The 19,446-nt window shown below is 45.7% G+C and overlaps 1 protein-coding gene across 12 annotated transcripts in view; it reads right to left on the bottom strand.

Annotated features, from left to right (window-relative positions):
- EMSY (EMSY transcriptional repressor, BRCA2 interacting) overlaps window positions 1-19,446 on the bottom strand; it is a 339,048-nt gene that overhangs the window by 31,645 nt on the left and 287,957 nt on the right. For all 12 annotated transcript variants that reach the window (XM_086933879.1, XM_086933880.1, XM_086933870.1 and 9 more), the window contains one exon: window positions 6,088-6,633. In XM_086933879.1, the coding sequence (XP_086790005.1) occupies window positions 6,088-6,633 (546 nt within the window). The remainder of the gene's footprint in view (window positions 1-6,087; window positions 6,634-19,446) is intronic.

Here is a 19,446-nt window from a genome sequence, read left to right as displayed (position 1 = left end):
TCGGTCCTAGACACGCTTAGAGAGGGGATGGATGTCAACTCACCCCAGGCCCTCGTTCTCCTTGATTTGTCCGCCGCCTTTGACGCGGTGGACCATACCATCCTTCTCTCACGTGTCGAGGCGGCGGGAATCGGGGGCTCGGCTCTGGCTTGGATCACCTCCTTTCTGAAGGACCGAACACAAGCCGTCCACTTGGTCGACTTTTCTGCCCCCTTACACAAGGTGCAGTGTGGCGTTCCGCAGGGTTCTTCTCTCTCCCCTCTCTTGTTTAATTTATATATTTTTCCTCTAATTTTTGCTTTACAGTCGATGGAGGTCACGGTGTTCAACTACGCCGATGACCTCCAGCTTATCTTTAATCTCTCGGATTCCCCCCACTCCATTCACAATTTTCAATCTGTTATGACTTTTATCAGGTTTTGGATGAACTTTAACCACCTTAAACTCAACCCTGATAAAACCGAGCTGGTTCTCACAGGTGGCAGCTCCAGCCCCTGGTCCCCTGCTTTCTGGGCCCTGTCCCTTGGTCCTCCCCCTTCACCTTCACTCTCCGTTAAAACACTAGGGATTACACTCAATCAACACCTCACCTTACATTCCCAGATCAGCACGGTGGTCTCCCCTTGTTTCTTTGCCCTACGTACTATTCAAAAGATTTCTCGTTTTTTTTCCTTTTCAGCTCTTAAACTTATTCTTATGGCCATGGTCTTTTCACGTTTGGACTATGGCAACATTTTGTATAATGGGGTCCCCGCTTACACCCTACGGCGTCTCCAACTTGTCCAAAATCAAGCCGCCCATTTAGCCTATGGTCTCTCTAAATCACATCATGTCACTCCGCTTCTTAGATCCCTCCACTGGCTCCCCATTAGAGAACGCGCCCTCTTTAAGATGGGATGCATGACCTTCCAGGCTCTTGCTGGGACGGCTCCAGCCTTCATCAACTCCAAAGTCAAGGCTTACATTCCCAGCAGACAATTGCACTCCTCTTCCCTATCTCTCCTGTCGGTCCCCCGGTTTAGGAAGATCAAATCGGGGGGCGCGAATTTCTCAGTCCTTGCCCCCGCCTTCTGGAACTCCCTTCCTCTTACCATTAGGTCAACAGTGACTTATTTGGAGTTCCGAAGAGTGCTCAAAGCTTTCCTGTTTCTAAAGGCTTTCTCACCCTAGCTTCCTTCCTTCTTCCTTCTTCCCTCTTTGTGGCCTACCCCCGAGCGCCAAGAAACTGCCTGGTAATCGTGCGCTCAATAAATACTTTCAAATTCAAATTCAAAACAGGGCTTCTGTGGGCAGAGTTCAGGGGGGAGGTACGAGAGGCACCAGATGCAGCCTGTCGGGAAAATCAGGGCTTCAATGGGTGGAGCAGCGAATTAGAACACCAACTCACCACACCGTTGTGAAGCCGTAGGAGTTCAATATAAGCGAGGGAGACAACGACGTCAAAAGATAATAAACCCTATGACTCTATACATGGAAAGATCTCAAATGTGGGGGGCACATGCAAAGGTAAATTACATCCCTTCCACAATGATAACCAGGGCTCGAAAATCATTTAATTTTTACTAGACCTGCAGGTCCAGTAATCTAAAAAATGTACTCGACCTAACTGAAATGCACTTGACCTCAGTTTCTGGAAGCAGAGCAAATGTGACAAATTAACAAGAATTAAAGGCCTTTTTATTGCTTGAGAGCAATAAAGATGCCTTTAAATCTTGCTATCTTGTCACATTTCCTCTGCTTTCAGAGACAGAGGTTAAAAGTCACTTTGTCTTCCTACTCGCCAAAAAGGGCGAGTAGGACCTAACAATAGCTCGCCCTAATTGAATCTGGTTCGCAAATGCGAGTGGATTTTTTGAGCCCTGATAACTATAACCACATTTGAAATTGGGGTATGATATGCCCAATCAAAAGGTTTGGCATACAGACCAAACGGGATGGAAGTCATGGCACTTTCACTGCTGCTGAAGGGGATCCTCACACGACTGATGAATGAAATTCTCACAGGATTGGCTCTTGCACCAACAACAAATGAGGCAATAACAACCATGGCAAAAAAACACACATACAGAACCATATCTTTCCTGAATTTGGATGGCAAGCTCTTTTCGAAAACCCTAGCAATGTGCGACTGGAGGACATGCACCCTGATCTGAGGCACCAAAATCAGTTGGGGTTTATTAGGGGAAAGGAAACTGGATAGCGCCAAAAAGATTCTACCCAATATAGTAATATAGTAAAAGTTAGAGAAATTGTTCTCCCTTCAAAAGACCCCTAAAAAGGGGTTCAACAGCGGACAAAGCTTTTAAGGTTAAGGTCTTGGGTAGGTAGGTCTTGTGGACCAAATTATAAAGGGGTGTTAGCGAATTATCATCCAGAGAGTACAACCAGTGTTAATTGTTAACCTAGGGGGAAGATCTCCATAGGAAGAGGCACATGAGTAGACTGCCCCTCTATCTCCGCTCATTTCTGCATTGGAGCTGGAGACCTTCCGCAACAAATAGAGAGAATGCAGATATTCGAAGCGGTGACTGGTGGTGTTTAAACTAGAATATGGTAACTTAAATTAACAGCCTTTGAGGTTGATATAATTTTTTCCTCAGAAGTCCTCTAACCTCGAAATCGGTCTAAATGTTGGAACACCAATGCTGCTGGAACGCTCAAGGCTGAACCTCTTAACTTGTTTAAGTCTTACTGATTAAATATCATGGCTAGTGACCCTACAGTTTGAGATTTTATAGAATTGTCTACCCCCAAGAGGTGGACAATGAGGAAGAAAGACAACCACTAACACCCTGGGCAAAAATGTGACTAGAGTGACTTGTGCAGTTAGGTCAGATTTGCTTATTTGGAGCAATCACAAAATATCTTGGGTGGAGCACATAGCAATGGTGATAATGCAGGGATGTTGAATTCCTACAGCCCGACACCGAGGACATATTGTGTGGGGTCAAGGGCAACAAGATTTCATATGTATTTTGTCCTTGGGAAAAGTAGGCCCAACCCGTGTAGAAAAACCCTTTGGCTGTCAGTTTGCAGTACCACATTATGGATCAGGGAAGGACACTGTCTGCAGTTAAGGTAATATTTTTTGCCCATATGTTAATGCTGTTCAAACTTGTATTTATGGTTTATTAATTGAAAGCCTTTATTATTAGGATGAGCGCTCCAAGTAAATGTAAGCTCCGACTTCACCACTGACAGTGGTTCCAGTATATGTGTACAAACGTTTACAAAGTTTAGCAATATGAGGCTATGTATAATGCTCCCAGAATGCTCTGATTTAATGCAAATATTTGCAGATACTTGAAAGCAAGATTGATGGTTTTTGCTTTCAAAATAAAATGTTCCTAAAAAAATGAATGCAGGAAAAACCTTTTTCTAAAACTACTGTAAAATTCCAAGTACCATTTCTGTGCAGCATCATTTAGTAACGTGTTGATGCATGCTAGCATTTCCCAAAAATATTCATAATAGAAAATCAGTGTAACCAGTATCAATAATGTTACGAGAAACAAAAACAAACAAGCATTGGCAAAGCCAGTGGGGCCTGAAATTGGTGGTCAGCTCTTTAGTTTTGTCAAGGTGGGACATGTTTTGGCATGCTTTTGTAAAACCTTATTGGTGTGGGAGCTGCCGGGCCCTCACCATTATAACAAACATTTGCAAAAGCAAAAATAGTTTTTTTGGTCTCAAAAAGCACACACTGACACAGTAGTTACTGGCTCTGAACGAAACTACTTTGTGTGCCAATATGCTTCTTGTGAAAGACCGGAATGCTGTCACTCACAGGGAAGCCAGCTGATACACAGCAAGAGACAGAATTTTAATAAACACAAAAGGTTACGGTCAACGCCAGACCAAATTAGCGGCCCAATTATTAACCCCTTCGCAGCGGGGCAAATTCCATCGCGGAGCAGGGGGGGGGCTGAGCGCGGCGCTCCGGTACTAATGACGGCTCCACGCGTGATGCAGTCATGAGCACGCATGAGGTTAAAGAAAGTCTCAAAAGTGCACCCAAGGTATTATGTCCTTGAATTAAGTGCAGCTAAACGGCTTTCGTGAATTCCCAAGAACTTAGATAAGTAGGACAAGAAATAGAACTCCTAGAAGATATTTGTGCACTACATTTTTGCATGAGCAAATATGCATGTGTAGATTTGCTCATGCGAAAATCTTGAGTGTTTGCAAATTCACTTTCCCTCCAACCACTTTTTTCCCCAACTCTTGAAACACAGTATGAAAACAACATATGTCTGTTGAATGTTCACGGTAGACATCAGAGTAGAATGAAAATAAAGTTTTTAAAAAATTATGAGACCGAACATGTTAAGGTCAAAGAACCCTAACACATATACTCTTATCTTGCCCGAAACTACAAGCATACTGAAATGCGCTATTGCAGGATATCGAGCAGGCTATCTTAAAGGTAGAGCCAGCAAAACGCCCACTGCCAGGAGACGCTTTTGAAGCTGTATACCCACTTCATTGCCCTAAAGTCAAATGCATCTCCTGTTTGCTATTACTGGGAAAACTGCTTGAACTACACTTTGGCTGAAGTCCCATGGTACAACATGTGACTTACAAAAGTGTGGATTTTGTTGGAGTCAGCGAACTTAACATAAGAAATGTTGAGCGAAAATGTATTGAAAAAATGTGGGGATCAGTCCTCCTCTTTCTGGATAGAGAATGCAATGCTTGGACAGGTTCCCAGCACCAGCAGACTTAGCAGAGATAGAGCAAAGACAGGCTGACGGAAATAGAGTTGTTGGGGAAGCATTTAGAGGGCAAGGCATCAAACCACATAAATAAATAGTGAATACACGGATTAAAAACACTATGACATGACTATGACCAACTGTCTGACATATACCACTCCTCACTACTCCGTGATGTGGTGTGCTGTGCTAAAAATTGCAATAAAATTACTTTAAAAAAAACACAGAAATCAACTGAAAGGTAAGACAGAAGATACCTGCAAATGTATACAGGTTATGTGAATTTGTGGATATGGTATTAATTCCAGCCACATGAGGTATGATGAGACACAGACTTGGAAATACAAAAGCAAGATCTTGACCAAAATCCCTTCTTTCATGCAAGTCAAATGATGGCTCTTGCCACTTACGATTTCAAAGCAGTAAAGGATTCAAATCATCAAAATAACAAGAACATACAAATTAACAATTTGCAGATAGCAGCTCATAAAGTTCCATGCACTGTAATGTTCAGCCCTGCCTGAAACGCTACTTGTTTCCATCATTCAGGAATTTACTTTAAACCTTTACTACCTCGGCTCTAATAAAATCACAAGAGGAGTTTTATGCTGTACTATACCTTAGGCTGACTTACTGCTTCAGTGCTCAACCGGAGAATCAATACCCTAGACTATGAGGCTCGAACTGAAAATCTCAAACATAAGCGGTCATTGTAATTTTTTTTGTTACTGCATAAAGAAAACAGCAAGGGATATATTCTTCCTCCTAGCAAATATTTTTTACATGGGTCTACAAAATTCTAGTGATAAATGTGGTAGTGCCATGTAAATAAAAATTGGTTTTGCAAATTATAATAAATATAATGTAGGTCACATAAATTAAGCAGCTAGGGGCACATTTTGTCAGTTCCAAAAGTACACAGACGATTCAATGTTAAGGCGACTCATTCCAAGTCTCCCAAAGCATGAATTAATTACTGCTGGATGTTTCTGTGAATTCCCAATTTGATCACAGTCTGTCAGGCTATATATTATGTTGGACTATTTTAAATGATTTATCTTCTAAATTGCATTTTTCTTTTAATTTATTGGAAGTCCAAAATGCACATTTCACTTTTAATCTGCATCATACTCTTGAAATTAGAAAAACACTTTGTGAACTCATATACTTTATCCTCGACTTTTGCCTTAACTTCCCCCCTTAAACCTATCGGAATTTTGTCAGATGGTAATTTTGCCTATGGAGTAAGCACTGTTCATATAGGTTTACTTTTTAGAACAAATGAAAATATTATGACTTTTTTCGTTCGAGAGTTTTTCAGTGTGAATTGTAAAATAAGAAAAAACATGAAATGCTACCAATATGTGATTACCTGAATTGCAGATTGTTTCTCAGATGAGGCAGACACCTGCACTTGAGTTTGCGAAGGTTGGGACTGTACGTATATTTTCTGAGGAGTTGCCACCTGCTGCAGCTTGGGAAGGTGCTGAGTAGTTTTTACAGCCAAGACCTGCACAACTGTTTGTTGTGGTGGGGTCACCACAGAAGAAACGTGCTGCCGCTCTTTGACCAGCAGGTGGTGTTGCGTGTGCTGCTGCGATTGATCCTGCGCAAGTGGAGTAAACTTCTGTTGTCGAAGGGCGAACTGTGCTGTTTGCTGGATCTTGTGCTGGAACTGGTCCGGATGGAGTTGTATGATCTGCTTTTGTTTAGTTTGCAATGACTGCACAGCTTTTAACTGCAAGTGTGTTCCTTCCTGATGCACCTGTAGGTGCTTCTGCTGTCTTTGCGCCTGCGTTAGTGCAGACTTGTAAAACAAGCCAGTCTGGGGGTCTAAAGTGTCCATCTCCTCCACTTCGCCCTCCTCAGTCACAATCTCTTCACTGTGCTTCGTAAAGGCAGCATGACTACTTAATGCCTGAAATTATATGAACATAAAAACATTCGATTTTTTTTTTAAACCAGACTCAAAGCCCCAGTTTTTCTGAAACAGTAAGGTAAATAAGCAGTAGGCTGATGGAAGTCACAACTGATATAGGATGTGCAGCAAACAATGTGAACAAATGAGTGCAAACATAATGGCAAGCACGCTTAGAACATTAACCTCATCACTGATAATCCAAGGACATCAAATCATTTAATGAAATGGAAGAATAAGCGGGCATGTACTGTTCCAACTCAAGCAAAGATTTGGCATCTAACATCTCCTTTTCTGCCATCTAAATGAATACAACTCGTATTTAGGGAGATATTTGAACAAAGAAATGGTGGGATATTTATTTGAAAGACTGACTTGGAGAGGCAATAGGGTGGGTAGAACAAGTTACTTACCTTTGGTAATGCCTTACCTGGTAGAGAATATCTAGAAGCAGATTCCTTACTTTGAATTTCGCCAGGCGTCAGACTGGATTTGGAAGATTTCTTGAGAGCAGTACCCTTGGGCGCCAGTAGGTGGCGTTGGTCGGCTCCATGGGGTGTCATCATCATGCCAGAGAAGTGATGTCTGCGTCATCTATTTAGGCTACCTCGGCCCGCTGATCTCAATTACTTTTCCAGACTTTTCACATGCGGAGCCATGAAATGCACTGACACTGGTGTGTCCAAACTGGGGTCCTAAAAGGGATCAGTGATGACCCTAGAGATCTGTCCGCAGAGTGGGGAGAATGGGTGGGTTGGTAAGGTTCATCTGATAAAGACTTCTAGCTTCATATCCCTTACGTTTGAGTATATGATACCGGAGCAATATCAGCCCCGGTGGTGGGCCTGTGAACACATTTAAACTAGGAAGTCATGCAGGACCGAACAGGCGAAATGCCCGGCCCTGAGGACCCAACTGTTCAGGCAGTAATGCTTGGTAAACGTGTGCAGGGAAGCCCACGATGCTGCCTGGCAGATGTCAGGGACTGGGAAAGAACGTGCTAATGCAGTGGTCGCAGCTTTATCTTTAACGGAATGAGCCCGTAAGTCTTCAGGAGGCTGCTTCTTTGCCAGTACGTAGCAGATCTTGATAAAGAGAATGACCCATCGAGAGATGGTCAGTTTCTGCACCAACAGACCTTTCTTCTCACCAACACACCCCACTAAGAGTTGGTTGTCTACCTGGGACTCTTGTGTACGATCAATGTAGAACGAAGACGCTCTAATTGGGTCAGTTGGGTGGATTCGCTCCTCTTCCTTAGAGGGATGAGGAGGAGCATAGAAGGTGGCAAGGTGACAGACTGGCCCACAAGAAATGGTGTTACGACTTTTTCCAGGAAAGAGGCCATAGTGCAAAGCACCAGTTTGTCCAGATAAAATGAGAAGAATGGAAGCTTGGAAGATAAAGCCTGGAGCTAACTCAACCTCCGAGCCGATGTAATTGCCACAAGAAAGGCTGTTTTGATGGCGAGCAGCTTGAGGGGACAATTTAATATGGCACGTCAACAATATGAGAACCAAGTTAAGGTCCCAATGAAGCATAATGAAAGGAAAAGGGGAAAACAAATGTACAAGACCCTTCAAATACCTATTTACAATAGGGGACTTCAAAGGGGAGGGTTGGTCTGGCAGCCGCGAAATGGCAGAAGGAGCAGAAATATCGCCCTCGAGATTGCCCAGATCAGAGCCCTTTTCGGCAAGAGAAAGAATGAATAACAGCACCTCAGAAAGAAGGGCAGAAAAGGGATCCATTTATTTGGAAGAACACCATGCCACAAAGTTTTCCAATGGCAGGTGTATGGCTACAAGAATAACGTTACAGACAACAGGAGGAAGGCCGAAAGCTGTCAACTGCCACTGCTCAATCTCTACACAAGACTAGACTGGTTCGGGTGAAGGACCCTCCCGTGCTGCTGCATCAGACCTTCCTCCCCAAGGGGCAGCCTGATCAGAAGATCGATGGTCATGCTCAGTAGCTGGGCATACTAGACTCTCAGTGCCCAGTCTGGAGCCAGAAGGATGACTTGGGCCCAGTTGTTCCTGATCTTCTTAAGAACTCTGGGTAGGGGTGGAATGGGCGGAAAGGTATACAGGGCGCCTGAGCTCCACTTGAGATGAAAAGCATCTCCGAGCAAGAGCCTCCTTGGACACGCCATCATGCAAACCTGCTGACATTGCGCGTTCTCAGCAGAGGCGAATACATCTAACCAAAGGTCTCCCCACAGTTGGAAGAGACCTTGCCCCACCTTCAGGTGGAGACGACATTTGATATCCATTTAGGCATCGACAACTGAATTTGTTGGCCCTGACGGTCAGGGAACCTGGCAGGTGTTGAACCATTAGGGATATTACCCTCTGTTCCAGCCATGTTCAGAGGATCAGGGCTTCTTGACGAATGGACCATGACCCACCCAGCGCTGTTTGTTGCAGTACTGTTGTCCGTGAACACCTGCACTAGCCTTCCCTTGATGGGAGGATAGAAAGGCTTTTAATGCCAGTCGGATCACACAGAGCTCCAGCAAGTTGATGTGGAGTCAGAATTCCGTCAGAGACCAAAGCACTCTGATTTCCACCTCTCCCAGGTGGCCGCCCCATCCCAGGGGTGGCACATCTGTCACAACTGTGAGATCTGGTTGGGGAAGGGAGAGGGGTCTGTCTCTGACCCAATCGTGGTTCATCAGCCACCACTGCAGGTCCTTTGCCGTTCCCTCAGAGATCTTGACTATGTCAGAGAGATTCCCCTGATGCTGCGGCCAAGGGAACTTCAGGTCTTACTGCAGAGCACGCATGTGCCATCTGGCATGTGCCTCCAGCAGGATGCAGGAGGCCATGTGGCCAAGCAGCAACAGAGTCAGTCTCACCAAAACCCAGGATAGAGGGTAAAACATCGATATCATAGCCTGAATATCTCTGGGAGAGTTTTGTTGGGTTGTGTGGAGGTTTTTTTTTCCTTTTTTTTCTTTTTTTTTCTTTCTTATAGAAAAGCAGGTGTGAAATGTTACTTCATAACTGGTCGTATATGGTTGACCACAGGACCCAGGCTCATCGTTAAGTTAAAAATTGCCGCCCGACCCCCGGGTTGTGGGCTGAATGGCCGTGTAACAGTACTACCTCAACTTCGGTGCTACCATCACCGATTGCATTATTGTTGACCGATGTACAACTGTGAATTTTATCTGCAATAAAAATATATTTAAAAAAAATAATAAAATCATAGCCTGAATATCCTGGACTCACCGCTAGGAAGGATAGCCCGAAACTGCACTGTGTTCACAGAACAGTTCCAATGAAAGTTGGCGCTTCAGAGGGAGTCATGTGGGACTTCGGCATGTTGATAGTAAACCCGAGCGATTGCAGGAGGTTTGCCATAGTCTGGAGCTGGGAGAAGACAGCCTGGGGCGAGTCCACCTTCAGCAGCCAGTCGTCGAGATAGCTGTGGTTACTGCCAGTCTTCCCCCATCACCTTGGTGAACACCTAAGGGGTGCAGGTACGGCCAAAAGGGAGCACAGTGAACTAAAATTGCTGGTAGCCTACCCTAAACCGCAGGTAGCACATACAGGCAGGCAGGACAGGGATGTAAAAATAGGCACCCTGGAAGTCCAATGCTACCATCTAGTCTCCTGGGTCCACGGCAGAAAAGACCTGAGCCAATGTGAGCATCTTGAACTTCTCCTTTTTGAGGAAATAGTTGAGGGTTCAGAGATCTAGGATAGGACGAAGACCCTTGTCATTTCTGGGGACCAGTAAGCAGCAGGAATAGCAACCACAGCCTACTTCTGGCACCAGAACTCTCTTTATGGCTTTCTTGGCAAAGAAAGCCATGACTTCCTCATGGAGCAGGGATAAGTGATCCTTTGTATGCCAGTTGTAAGATGGTGGCATGGAGGGAGGGGTAGTCTTGAAGGAGAAAGAATAGCCCCTTCAGACTATCTGCAAAACCCATCTAACCGATGTTATGGACTGCCAGTGGTAGAGGTGATGGCGGATCCTGCCACCAACTGGACGCCCATGATCTAAAAGGGCAGGATTAGGAAGGTTTGGAGGCTACAGCTACCGGGGGTGGTGGGTGGACCAGACTGCTACCTGGCCCACTAGTCTGTTAGGAATAGCACCATTGTCCACGCAGAGCCTGGGAAGCTTGTGTGGCTCAGTGGCTGGGACAGGTATGGCGAGGTTAACAGACCCAGACTGGGGATGACATGGGCCAGCTGAAAGGCCCATGGACTAGGCCGTAGCCCGCGAGTCTTTAAAGCACTCCAGCATTGAGTCTGCCTAGTCTCCGAAGAAACAGGTGCAATCGAAGGGCATGTCCATAAGGGAAGCTTGGACATCCCCTAAAAAGCCAGATGTTCTCAGCCAGGTGTGGTGTCTGAGGGCCACTGTTGAAAAAAACGCTCTGCCCAGTGAGTCAGTCCTGTCCAATCCACAGTGAATAGTGAACTTTGCTGCACCCTTCTCATCTGTGACTGCTTGGGAGAAAATGATCCGGGCCTATTCTGGGACCTGTGGCAGCACTTGCGCAACAGTTTCACACAGCCTGTTGGATTAACAGCCCAATAAGCATGCAGTGTTAACTGACTACAATGAAATGCTGGTGGAAGAACAACTGTTTCTTTCCCTAGCTGTCCGACCTCTTAGATTCCCTGTCCGGGGGAGCGGCAGGCAACGTGCCATGGGAATTAGAGGCTTGGACCTCCAAGCTCTGTGGTGTAGTGTGATAGTTGAGAAGATTTGAGGCCCCTGGATAGGGGCAGTGGCATCGGGCAATCTTATTATTCACAGGAGCCCCTGTGCAGGGTTTGGACCCGGTCCCAGAAGCACCTCAGTGAGGCATCATTGAACACGAGTAGGGGTTCAGAGGAGGAGACTCCAGGTTGCAGCATCTCTGTCAAGATGTTGATCTTGATTGCCACCAAGGGCAACTGAAGGTCGAGGACATCAGCCGCCCTCCGCACCACCATTGCATATGTAGGCCCCTCCTCTGTTGCCATGGTAGAGGGAGAAATAATGCTGGCATCTGCTGGCATCACCCAATTCCTCACACCAGTCCACATTCGGATCATAAGGCAGGTATTCTAAAGGGTCCAGCGACCCCTCCTATTCCTCCCTCAGACCTAGCCCTTCGGAATAGGGCTTGTGCTCGGACCTAGGACATGAGGGTCATTTAGGTGCCGGAATTGGCATTGGTGGATTTGGGGATCACTATGGGGCTGGGAGCATCGGCATCAGCGCTAGGGAAAGTTGAAATGGTACGACCGGTGCCGGTTCGGATCCAGGAGAGGATCCATGGTGGCCCATCGGAGTCAGGGCCAGAGCTTCCGGTGCGGAACCAGATGGGCCCTCTCTGACCCAGAGGGCCCAAAGGTTTGCCGGAGGCTTCGGCTGCTGAATTATGAGAAGCATGACCTCATAATACTCTTTAATTAGAGATGGGGTCGCTCCAGCTCGAGGAAAACTGGGGAGGTGTTGGGTTAGCCCAAGCACGGGTTCCAAGGAACCAGGTCTCGAACACTGATATTCCTTTGTCACGTCGGCCAATGGACGAGGAGAAGCCAAAGTGCGCCTTGACTTCTCGTGTTTTTTGGCTCTTACATAAGAGCCCAGAAGATTTCAAATGGGACGAAGAGGACTTCAGACTCCTGGAACAGTCCTGGGACCTTCCTCTTGACCGGGACCGTGACTTCCGCAGTCGCATGCCAGGTGGCTGGCTGCTTAATGGACAGCTCCCTCAAAGCCTTCGGCACCACGGCACGGAAATTGGAGCACAATTTGAAGTTGTGGTCGCGCTCCAGACACCACAACCAACCAAGGTGGAAGGGTCAGTCACCGACATGGCGCAGTGACTAGCGGCACAGGGTTTGAAACCTGTTTTCCTCCATGACATTCTCGACACACCAGGAGGAAAAAAAAACGTAACCCCCCCATCTCCCCCCAAAGTATCACAAAAAATCTGCAAAAAGCTGACAGTGGGGATAGCTCTTCTATCGAACCAGCTCTGGCCAGCGTGGAATAAAAAAGTGAAGTCAGTGTGCTGAGGTGGCGCCTATGTAGGTGGCGTGGACGTCACTTTTGGTGCAGACATCACCGCCGCGTAGAGTGGACTGACGCCACCTACAGGTATGCAGGGGTACTGCTCACAAAAAATCATCCGGATCCAGTCTGATGCCTGGGGAAATTCAAAGGTAAAGTCTGTCCGGCTAGAAGTCTCTATCAGATACTGGTATTACTAAAAGGCCCCAGCTACTTCAGTGCAATATAAGGAATCACTGCCTGACAGCCTGAATGTCTAGAGGTGATCAGGATAATTTTTCAGCAAAACCTCTGTAAACTGGGCATAAGCTCAAAATGCCCAACACAATGTTTCCAGAAGAAGTCTCTCAAAGTACAGATTGCACCTTTGTAGATAACAAATATGGTGGTACATCTGGAATGCCGAAGAAAAAACTACTAGCTTGAAGCAGCTTGAAGAGTTTCTAGATTCACGTGCTGTGTATAATTCTGTCATCTAGTGGTTTTCTCTGGAAGTGTTTGTGTAAAAGCTTTTTCTACATTTGGTGAAAATCAACATAGTCGGAGCCAGAGTAGGACATCGACTATAAACCCACAATGTCCCAGTATGTGACCACAATTTTTTTTGTGTGTTCTTTATTGCTACCCTTCATTGGGGAAGTAGGAGAGTCACAGGTTAGAACATATTCAAGCCGCAAAACAATAATTACTGATAAGCAGTGGAGTTATTTCACGTGTGAATGTGTGGGGGGTTCTGAAGAGGAGTTAAATTAGAATAAATGTTTAGTTATGGATTGCAATAGCGTCATTTCTTTGTGATTGTTAATAGCAGCACATTAGTGTTTTGGGAAGGGGCGTTCTGACAAACATGTAGCTGCTTTGTAGATCTTGCACAGATACATGGTCATGCATGCGGTAATGACTCCTTTTCTTCCTAACAGAACAAGCTCTTGGTTTTGCCTGTAATTTTTTATTGTCCAAGACATAGTTAATGCTCAATTGTATCTGTTATCCACCTTGCGATACAGTTATTGGTTACCTCTGTGCACAGCACATGTGTAGTAGATGAGCCAAGAATGATTGTGTAGACCTGGTTTCTGTTGTTTCTTGAATACACTTTGTTGTCAACCTCATTACATATACTCATTGTTTGGCTCATTATGCAGCACTAGTAGGATTTTGAAAGAAGGTAGGTTGCATAATAGTTTGGTTGACATGAAACTGTGGCACCACCTTTGATAAGAACTTTGGGTTTGCTCTTATGATGACCTTACCCTTGCAATTAGTTATGCAAGGTTCTGGTACAGTGAGTGTTTTAATTCACTTACTCCCCCGAGTAATGTGTTTACTACAAAGAATACTATTTTTGAAGTATAAAAAAAAAAAAAAAAGAAGAAAGCAAAGTCTTGCATATTGGTTCAAAGAGTGGCTCAGTGAGCCCTTCTAGTACCAGCGTATGGGGGGGAAAGAGCGTTTTTGCTTACGCCATAAATCTTTTCATTTAGGGGAACAGCAAAAATGTATCTTGTTTGAGCGCCTCTAATGCATGATGCAATAGTGGACAGTTTTACTCTTAGTGATGCATATGCTATGCAGTTCCCAAAGTGTGTGAGGTACCAGGTGCTGTTTTCTCCACTAATTGTGGAAGAACTTTTCAACTTTAAGGCATTGCATTTCCCTACTGGAAGGCCAACGTATTTTTAAAATAATCTGAAATGGTTTTTCTTATAGCTCTAGATGTCCAAACTCAGCTATTTCAGGGCCTATGCCTTTCGTTGTGGTTGTGCCTGGTTTGAGTGGACAGTGGTTAGGAAAAACATGGTGTTTCTGCAGTTTAGGTGGTTCTACTTCCTGTCTCAGTCCTTATGCCTAGAGGAACAGGGTCCTTATATTGCTGCACAGATTATTTGAAGGCCCTTTTTTTGGGGACTAGAAACTTTATTTCTGCATCCTGGGCTCTTATCTTCCTCTCCAAGTCCCTGGTGCTGGAGGCTTTCTTGTCCCCCTGGGAGTTGTCTTTGGCGGGGTGTGTTCTTTGTTCCCTATAGTTCGCTCATACTCTTAGGGCAAGTCGTTCCATTGGCAACCCCTTATCAGTGGTTCTCTCTTGAGAGACACTAAGAAGGAAGTCTCTCATGCACCTTTGACTGCAAGCTTTTTCAGAGTCGAGGGCTTGTGTTTTGACAGCTGTTTTGACAACACTTTTTCACTCGAAGGCCTTCACTTCAGCATTTTCACAAACAATTTGGATGACTCGTCTTTCAACAGCTCTGTTTTTTTTGGGTGTTAGGCACTGAAGAAGCTGCATTTCTACTATGGAGAGAATTTTCAACCACTTGCTAGATACCTTTGGCCCAGATCCTCCTGGTGTCTGCCTGAGCCTCTTCGGCCTCAACGTTGTCTTTGGAAAAGCACATTGCCTCCATTGACGTAACATTCTTCCTCTGCTACTCAGGCTCAGTTAGCCCTGCCATGTCTGCAGCTGCCCCATGGGCAAGATGTACCTTGCCTTTATGAATGAGAGTGTTTGGCTTGAAAAGAGAACGCGCGTACCCATTGTCGGACTTCCAGTTCCTTGGCAGACCGACAATGCACACTGGATGTTTTCCATTAAAGGCAAATTTTCTATGGCAGTTAGGGCAGAACTTCAAAATTGAGCTCATGCTCCAAGATGGTGCTGAGGAATATTAGAGATTCCACCTACTACCAATACCATTCTCCAACTACGTCTAAGTTTGCTAAACAAAAAAAACTTAGATCTAGCATTAATATGTGGCAAATCCATAGAAGTCTTTCAGCATTCTCAGGAGCTCCCTCTGTGCACTTCCGATCCAACGTCCGAAAAAAAGAATAAAAAATGGTGGCCACCTACTACTTCATTTTGGGCTTATAGTCAACATCATACTGAGGCTCCATCTATGTCGATACCCACCAAACAGAGAAAGGTTTTATGCAGTAGCACTGCTGACCCAATCACTAGATGGTAGAATTATACACAGAATCTAAAAGATACTTTACGATGAAAAAAGAGAACTGAGCCTAACTGCATAAGCATGGATGCCAGAAAGTGAAAGAAGATCCTGAAGTAATCAAAAAGTGAAGGCAACAATCCAACATGCAAGAGAGACCGTAGCTGGTTCTTTGCTAGGGTTTGATTTAACATGGTTAAGTAAAATTGTACATTATTCAGATAAAAATTAACAGTACAAACAACCTGATTATAGAGTTGATTTGAGCGATAAGCAGGAGAATTGCGAAAAAAACTGGAATATAAATCCTCTAGTTTACATATTAGTAAAGGGAAATCAAATGCTTGTAGTTAGGTTATTTAGCGCAGAAGAATTGAACCTGTGAGGTGATGATCCGGAGATGCATGGGGAGGCTGTTCCAGGTCTTTGTTGTGATGTGGGAGAAGGAGCGTCCTCATTTCTGGAGGGGGTGGGTGCGGGTCCGAGGTCACCAGGAATCATTTCATGTGTTGCTGATGATGCCAAAGATCGGTACTTCTGTCCTGTCTGAGTTCAGCTGCAGGCATCCAGTCGGCGACGTTTGTCATGCATCTGTAGAAGTTGGTGGTGGTGGTGGTGGGGTCGTTGGTGAGTGAAAGGATGAGTTGGGCCTCGTCTATGTAGGAAATTTATGTTGAGACAGTGGGATCTGACGAGGTCAGCCAGTAGGGTCATATAAGCGTTGAAGAGCATGGGGTGGAGCGATGAGCCCTGGGGAACACCGCAGGTGACTTCCCTGGGTTCAGAGGTGAAAGGTAGGAGGTCGATCCTCAAGTTTTTTCCTGTGAGGAAGGAAGTGATCCATCTCAGTGCGTTCCCTTGGATGCCAATGTGGTGGAGTCTTCGAATCAGCATGTGGTGGGATACAGTGTCAAAGGCTGCCGAGACTGGCCCAAAATCACCACACCGGTACCGACTGCTCTGCCCAGTCAGTGATGTCCGGCCCAAAGTGGATAACCTAATGTGTTGCGTAAACAGATCTTGAATCGCCTAAGCCAAATTGGCCCTGAAATCTTCTGGGAATGAAGGCACAATTTCAGCCACAGAGCCCCATAATCCATGGGAAGAGCATGCCGATTAGCAGCTGCATTTGTCAGAACTAGGGGCTAGGGGCTAGGCTGGCCAAATGAAACATCTTCCTCCTGAAAGCGTCCGTTCTTTTCAACTACCTAACTGGAGGGGCCAGAGGGAAGCAACTGTGATTGAAGGTCTATACCACCACACTCTCTGGAGTACAGTGCTGCATTAGAAATGGAGTGGTAACAGAAGATGGTCCATTTCAACGCCACTTGTCTATTCCCTGGTGGGCATCAACAAGGTTTTGCCCAAATGCCCATGAGGGTAATAAGTGCCTTGTTGAACAGCATCAAAGGTTCTGAGGAAAACTGTCCAGGTTGTAGGACATCTGTGATTACTTTAGTCTTTACTTCAATTGATTGTAGTTGCAGATCAAGGACGTCTACTGCCCTTCTATTTATCACGGCGACTCTTCTGCACAAGCATAGGTGGGGGTATGCGGCTCTTGTAAGGCCATATAGGAGTTATCACTGTTTTGCTAAGAAAATTTATCCCCACAATCATCACTTGCAAAACCAAAAGCATAGTCTTCTGGACAATGCGACATAAGACCATGGCTTGTGCTGGGCCTCGACTGTCCTTAAATCGTTCCAGCACCATATCAGTCTTCTACCCAAACAATCTAGAGACATAAAAGTGCATATCCGTAAAGGACACCTGGACGTCCCACGTAAACTTCGTTCCTCGCATCCAAGTGTACTTACTAAGCACTACGCTGACAGTATGTGGTGCTCAAATAAGCATGCTACACATTCGCCTGTCCATGAATATTTTGAGCCATCAATACCCAGAGGACTTCCGGTAAGTGCAGCAAAATTTAAATTGTCTCAAAATATGCGAGTACCTGCCTAGAAGGCACACCATGTTCAACGGGTTTAAGGCCAAACTGGCCAAAGAGACCAATTATGTTTTGACTCAAACTAGAAAATTGGCCAGAAAGGCATTATGAGTGACTTTACTAGTCAACGCTTTTACCAATAGGCTTCAAGGCATAGGGAGCCTTGTCAGAAAATCCAGACCACTGGGGATCCGCTTAGGTTGTCTGATAAAAGGACAACTGATTGAAGGGCTCCAGCACACCAGAAACCAAGTAGCCTAGCCAGTAGTGCCTGTAAGAGCCTTTATTTATTTTTAAATTACATTTTTCAAAAACCTTTATTGAACAGTTGGTATGTTACACACATTGTTTTGATTGAGGACAGCGACACACTCTGCAATGAACATATAGCCCAATAGTTATACATAAAATATCAATAGTGCACGCTATTGCCCAGTCGAGCAGGTGAAGAGGGAAGGGCGTCAGAAGAGGCATTTGTGCTTATGGGGTTTGCGACTGCAATGTGTTCGGGGCTGCAAGTGTTGGGATTAGCGTTATTGTCATGATCGAAAGCCAGGGGTGGTCCTACAGGAGGTGTGTCTGGGTTAGCAAGGCAATGAAGGTAGGGTATGAGGGGGGCCCCATATGTCACAGGGTCTATTTGCAGCTGGCATCAGGTACCAGAATTACCCCAGGAGTGTCTGGCAGTGCGCGGAGTCGTCAAGCCAATGTTTACTCAGAGGTGCAGGTTTACGTCCCCAGTGAATCGCCACCCGCCTCTTGGCGAGCACTAGCAGCATTGCTACAAGCTTACGATTGACAGCAGAGATATCTTTTACATGACTTCGGAGGCACAGCAGGGGATCCGGTGCGATGTGCTCCTGAGTGATGTCGCTGATCGTGGAGCGCACCTCCAGCCAAAAGTTGGAGACCTTATGGCATGTCCAGGAGAGATGCACGGAATCTGCGTCGGGAGCATCTCTTGCATCTATTATTATCTATCAGTCCCATTCTGTGGAGTGCGGCAGGGGTATGGTACGAACAACGCAAATATTTCAAATGGATAAGCCGTATATGGTAGTTGGGGAGAGGCGTTTGGTTTGGTTACAGCAATACTGCCACTGTGCGGGTGTGAGGGCGCAGGCCAGATCTGCAGCACATGCAAGCTCGATCGGTGTTAATTGGTGATGCCGCTAGGGTGAGTGCGTATAACCTGGTGACTAATTTGCACAGAGAGGTGGAGGAGTGAACATATTCTAGCGCTGCGCTGGTGAGGGGGGCAATGGAAAGGTCGGGTTGGGGTCTTTGCAGGTGGCTCTAACCCGATAGTAAAGCAGCTTATCTAGTGATGCAGCATCTTCCGGCAACGCAAAAAGGCGTTATTGGGATATATGTCGGCATTGGTGTGAATACTTAAATCTGCGGCTCGGCGGACCATGCCAGCTGTTTGCAGTGGGGGAATGAGGGGCTGCGTGCAAGCGGCATGGAGGGTGCGAAAAGTGTGCTCGAGCAAATGTACCTACGTAGCCTATCCCAAGATCAGTGCACGCATTCCACAGTGTCCATCTCTCCCCTGGTAATTTTGTGCGGTAGAAATAGCACCGTTTGCAGGGGTCAGGGGGAAGCCTGGTCAGTTTCGACCAAGAAGTGTGGCTGGAAAGGCGTAGGGTGAATCCAGAAATGGAGAAAGCTGGCTTGGGCACACAGTGCGTAAAGCCTGAGATCAGGGGCTCCCATTCTGCCACTCGTTAGGGGGTAATGTTACGATATCTTAGGCGATGCGTGGTTGGCGCCCCGCCCAGATCAAGGCAATAACATTAGATTTCAGTTTTTTTTTTCAATTTTAAGTTCAGTGGGATTGGGATGTTTGTGCATAGGTACAGAAATTTTGGAAGCACAAAC

The sequence above is a fragment of the Lissotriton vulgaris genome, chromosome 8 (genome assembly GCF_964263255.1).
Source record: "Lissotriton vulgaris chromosome 8, aLisVul1.2, whole genome shotgun sequence".
In the NCBI taxonomy this organism is placed as follows: Eukaryota; Metazoa; Chordata; class Amphibia; order Caudata; family Salamandridae; genus Lissotriton; species Lissotriton vulgaris.
The sequence above is the reverse complement of the archived record's forward strand: the minus strand, read 5'-3'. Positions and strand labels throughout refer to the sequence as shown.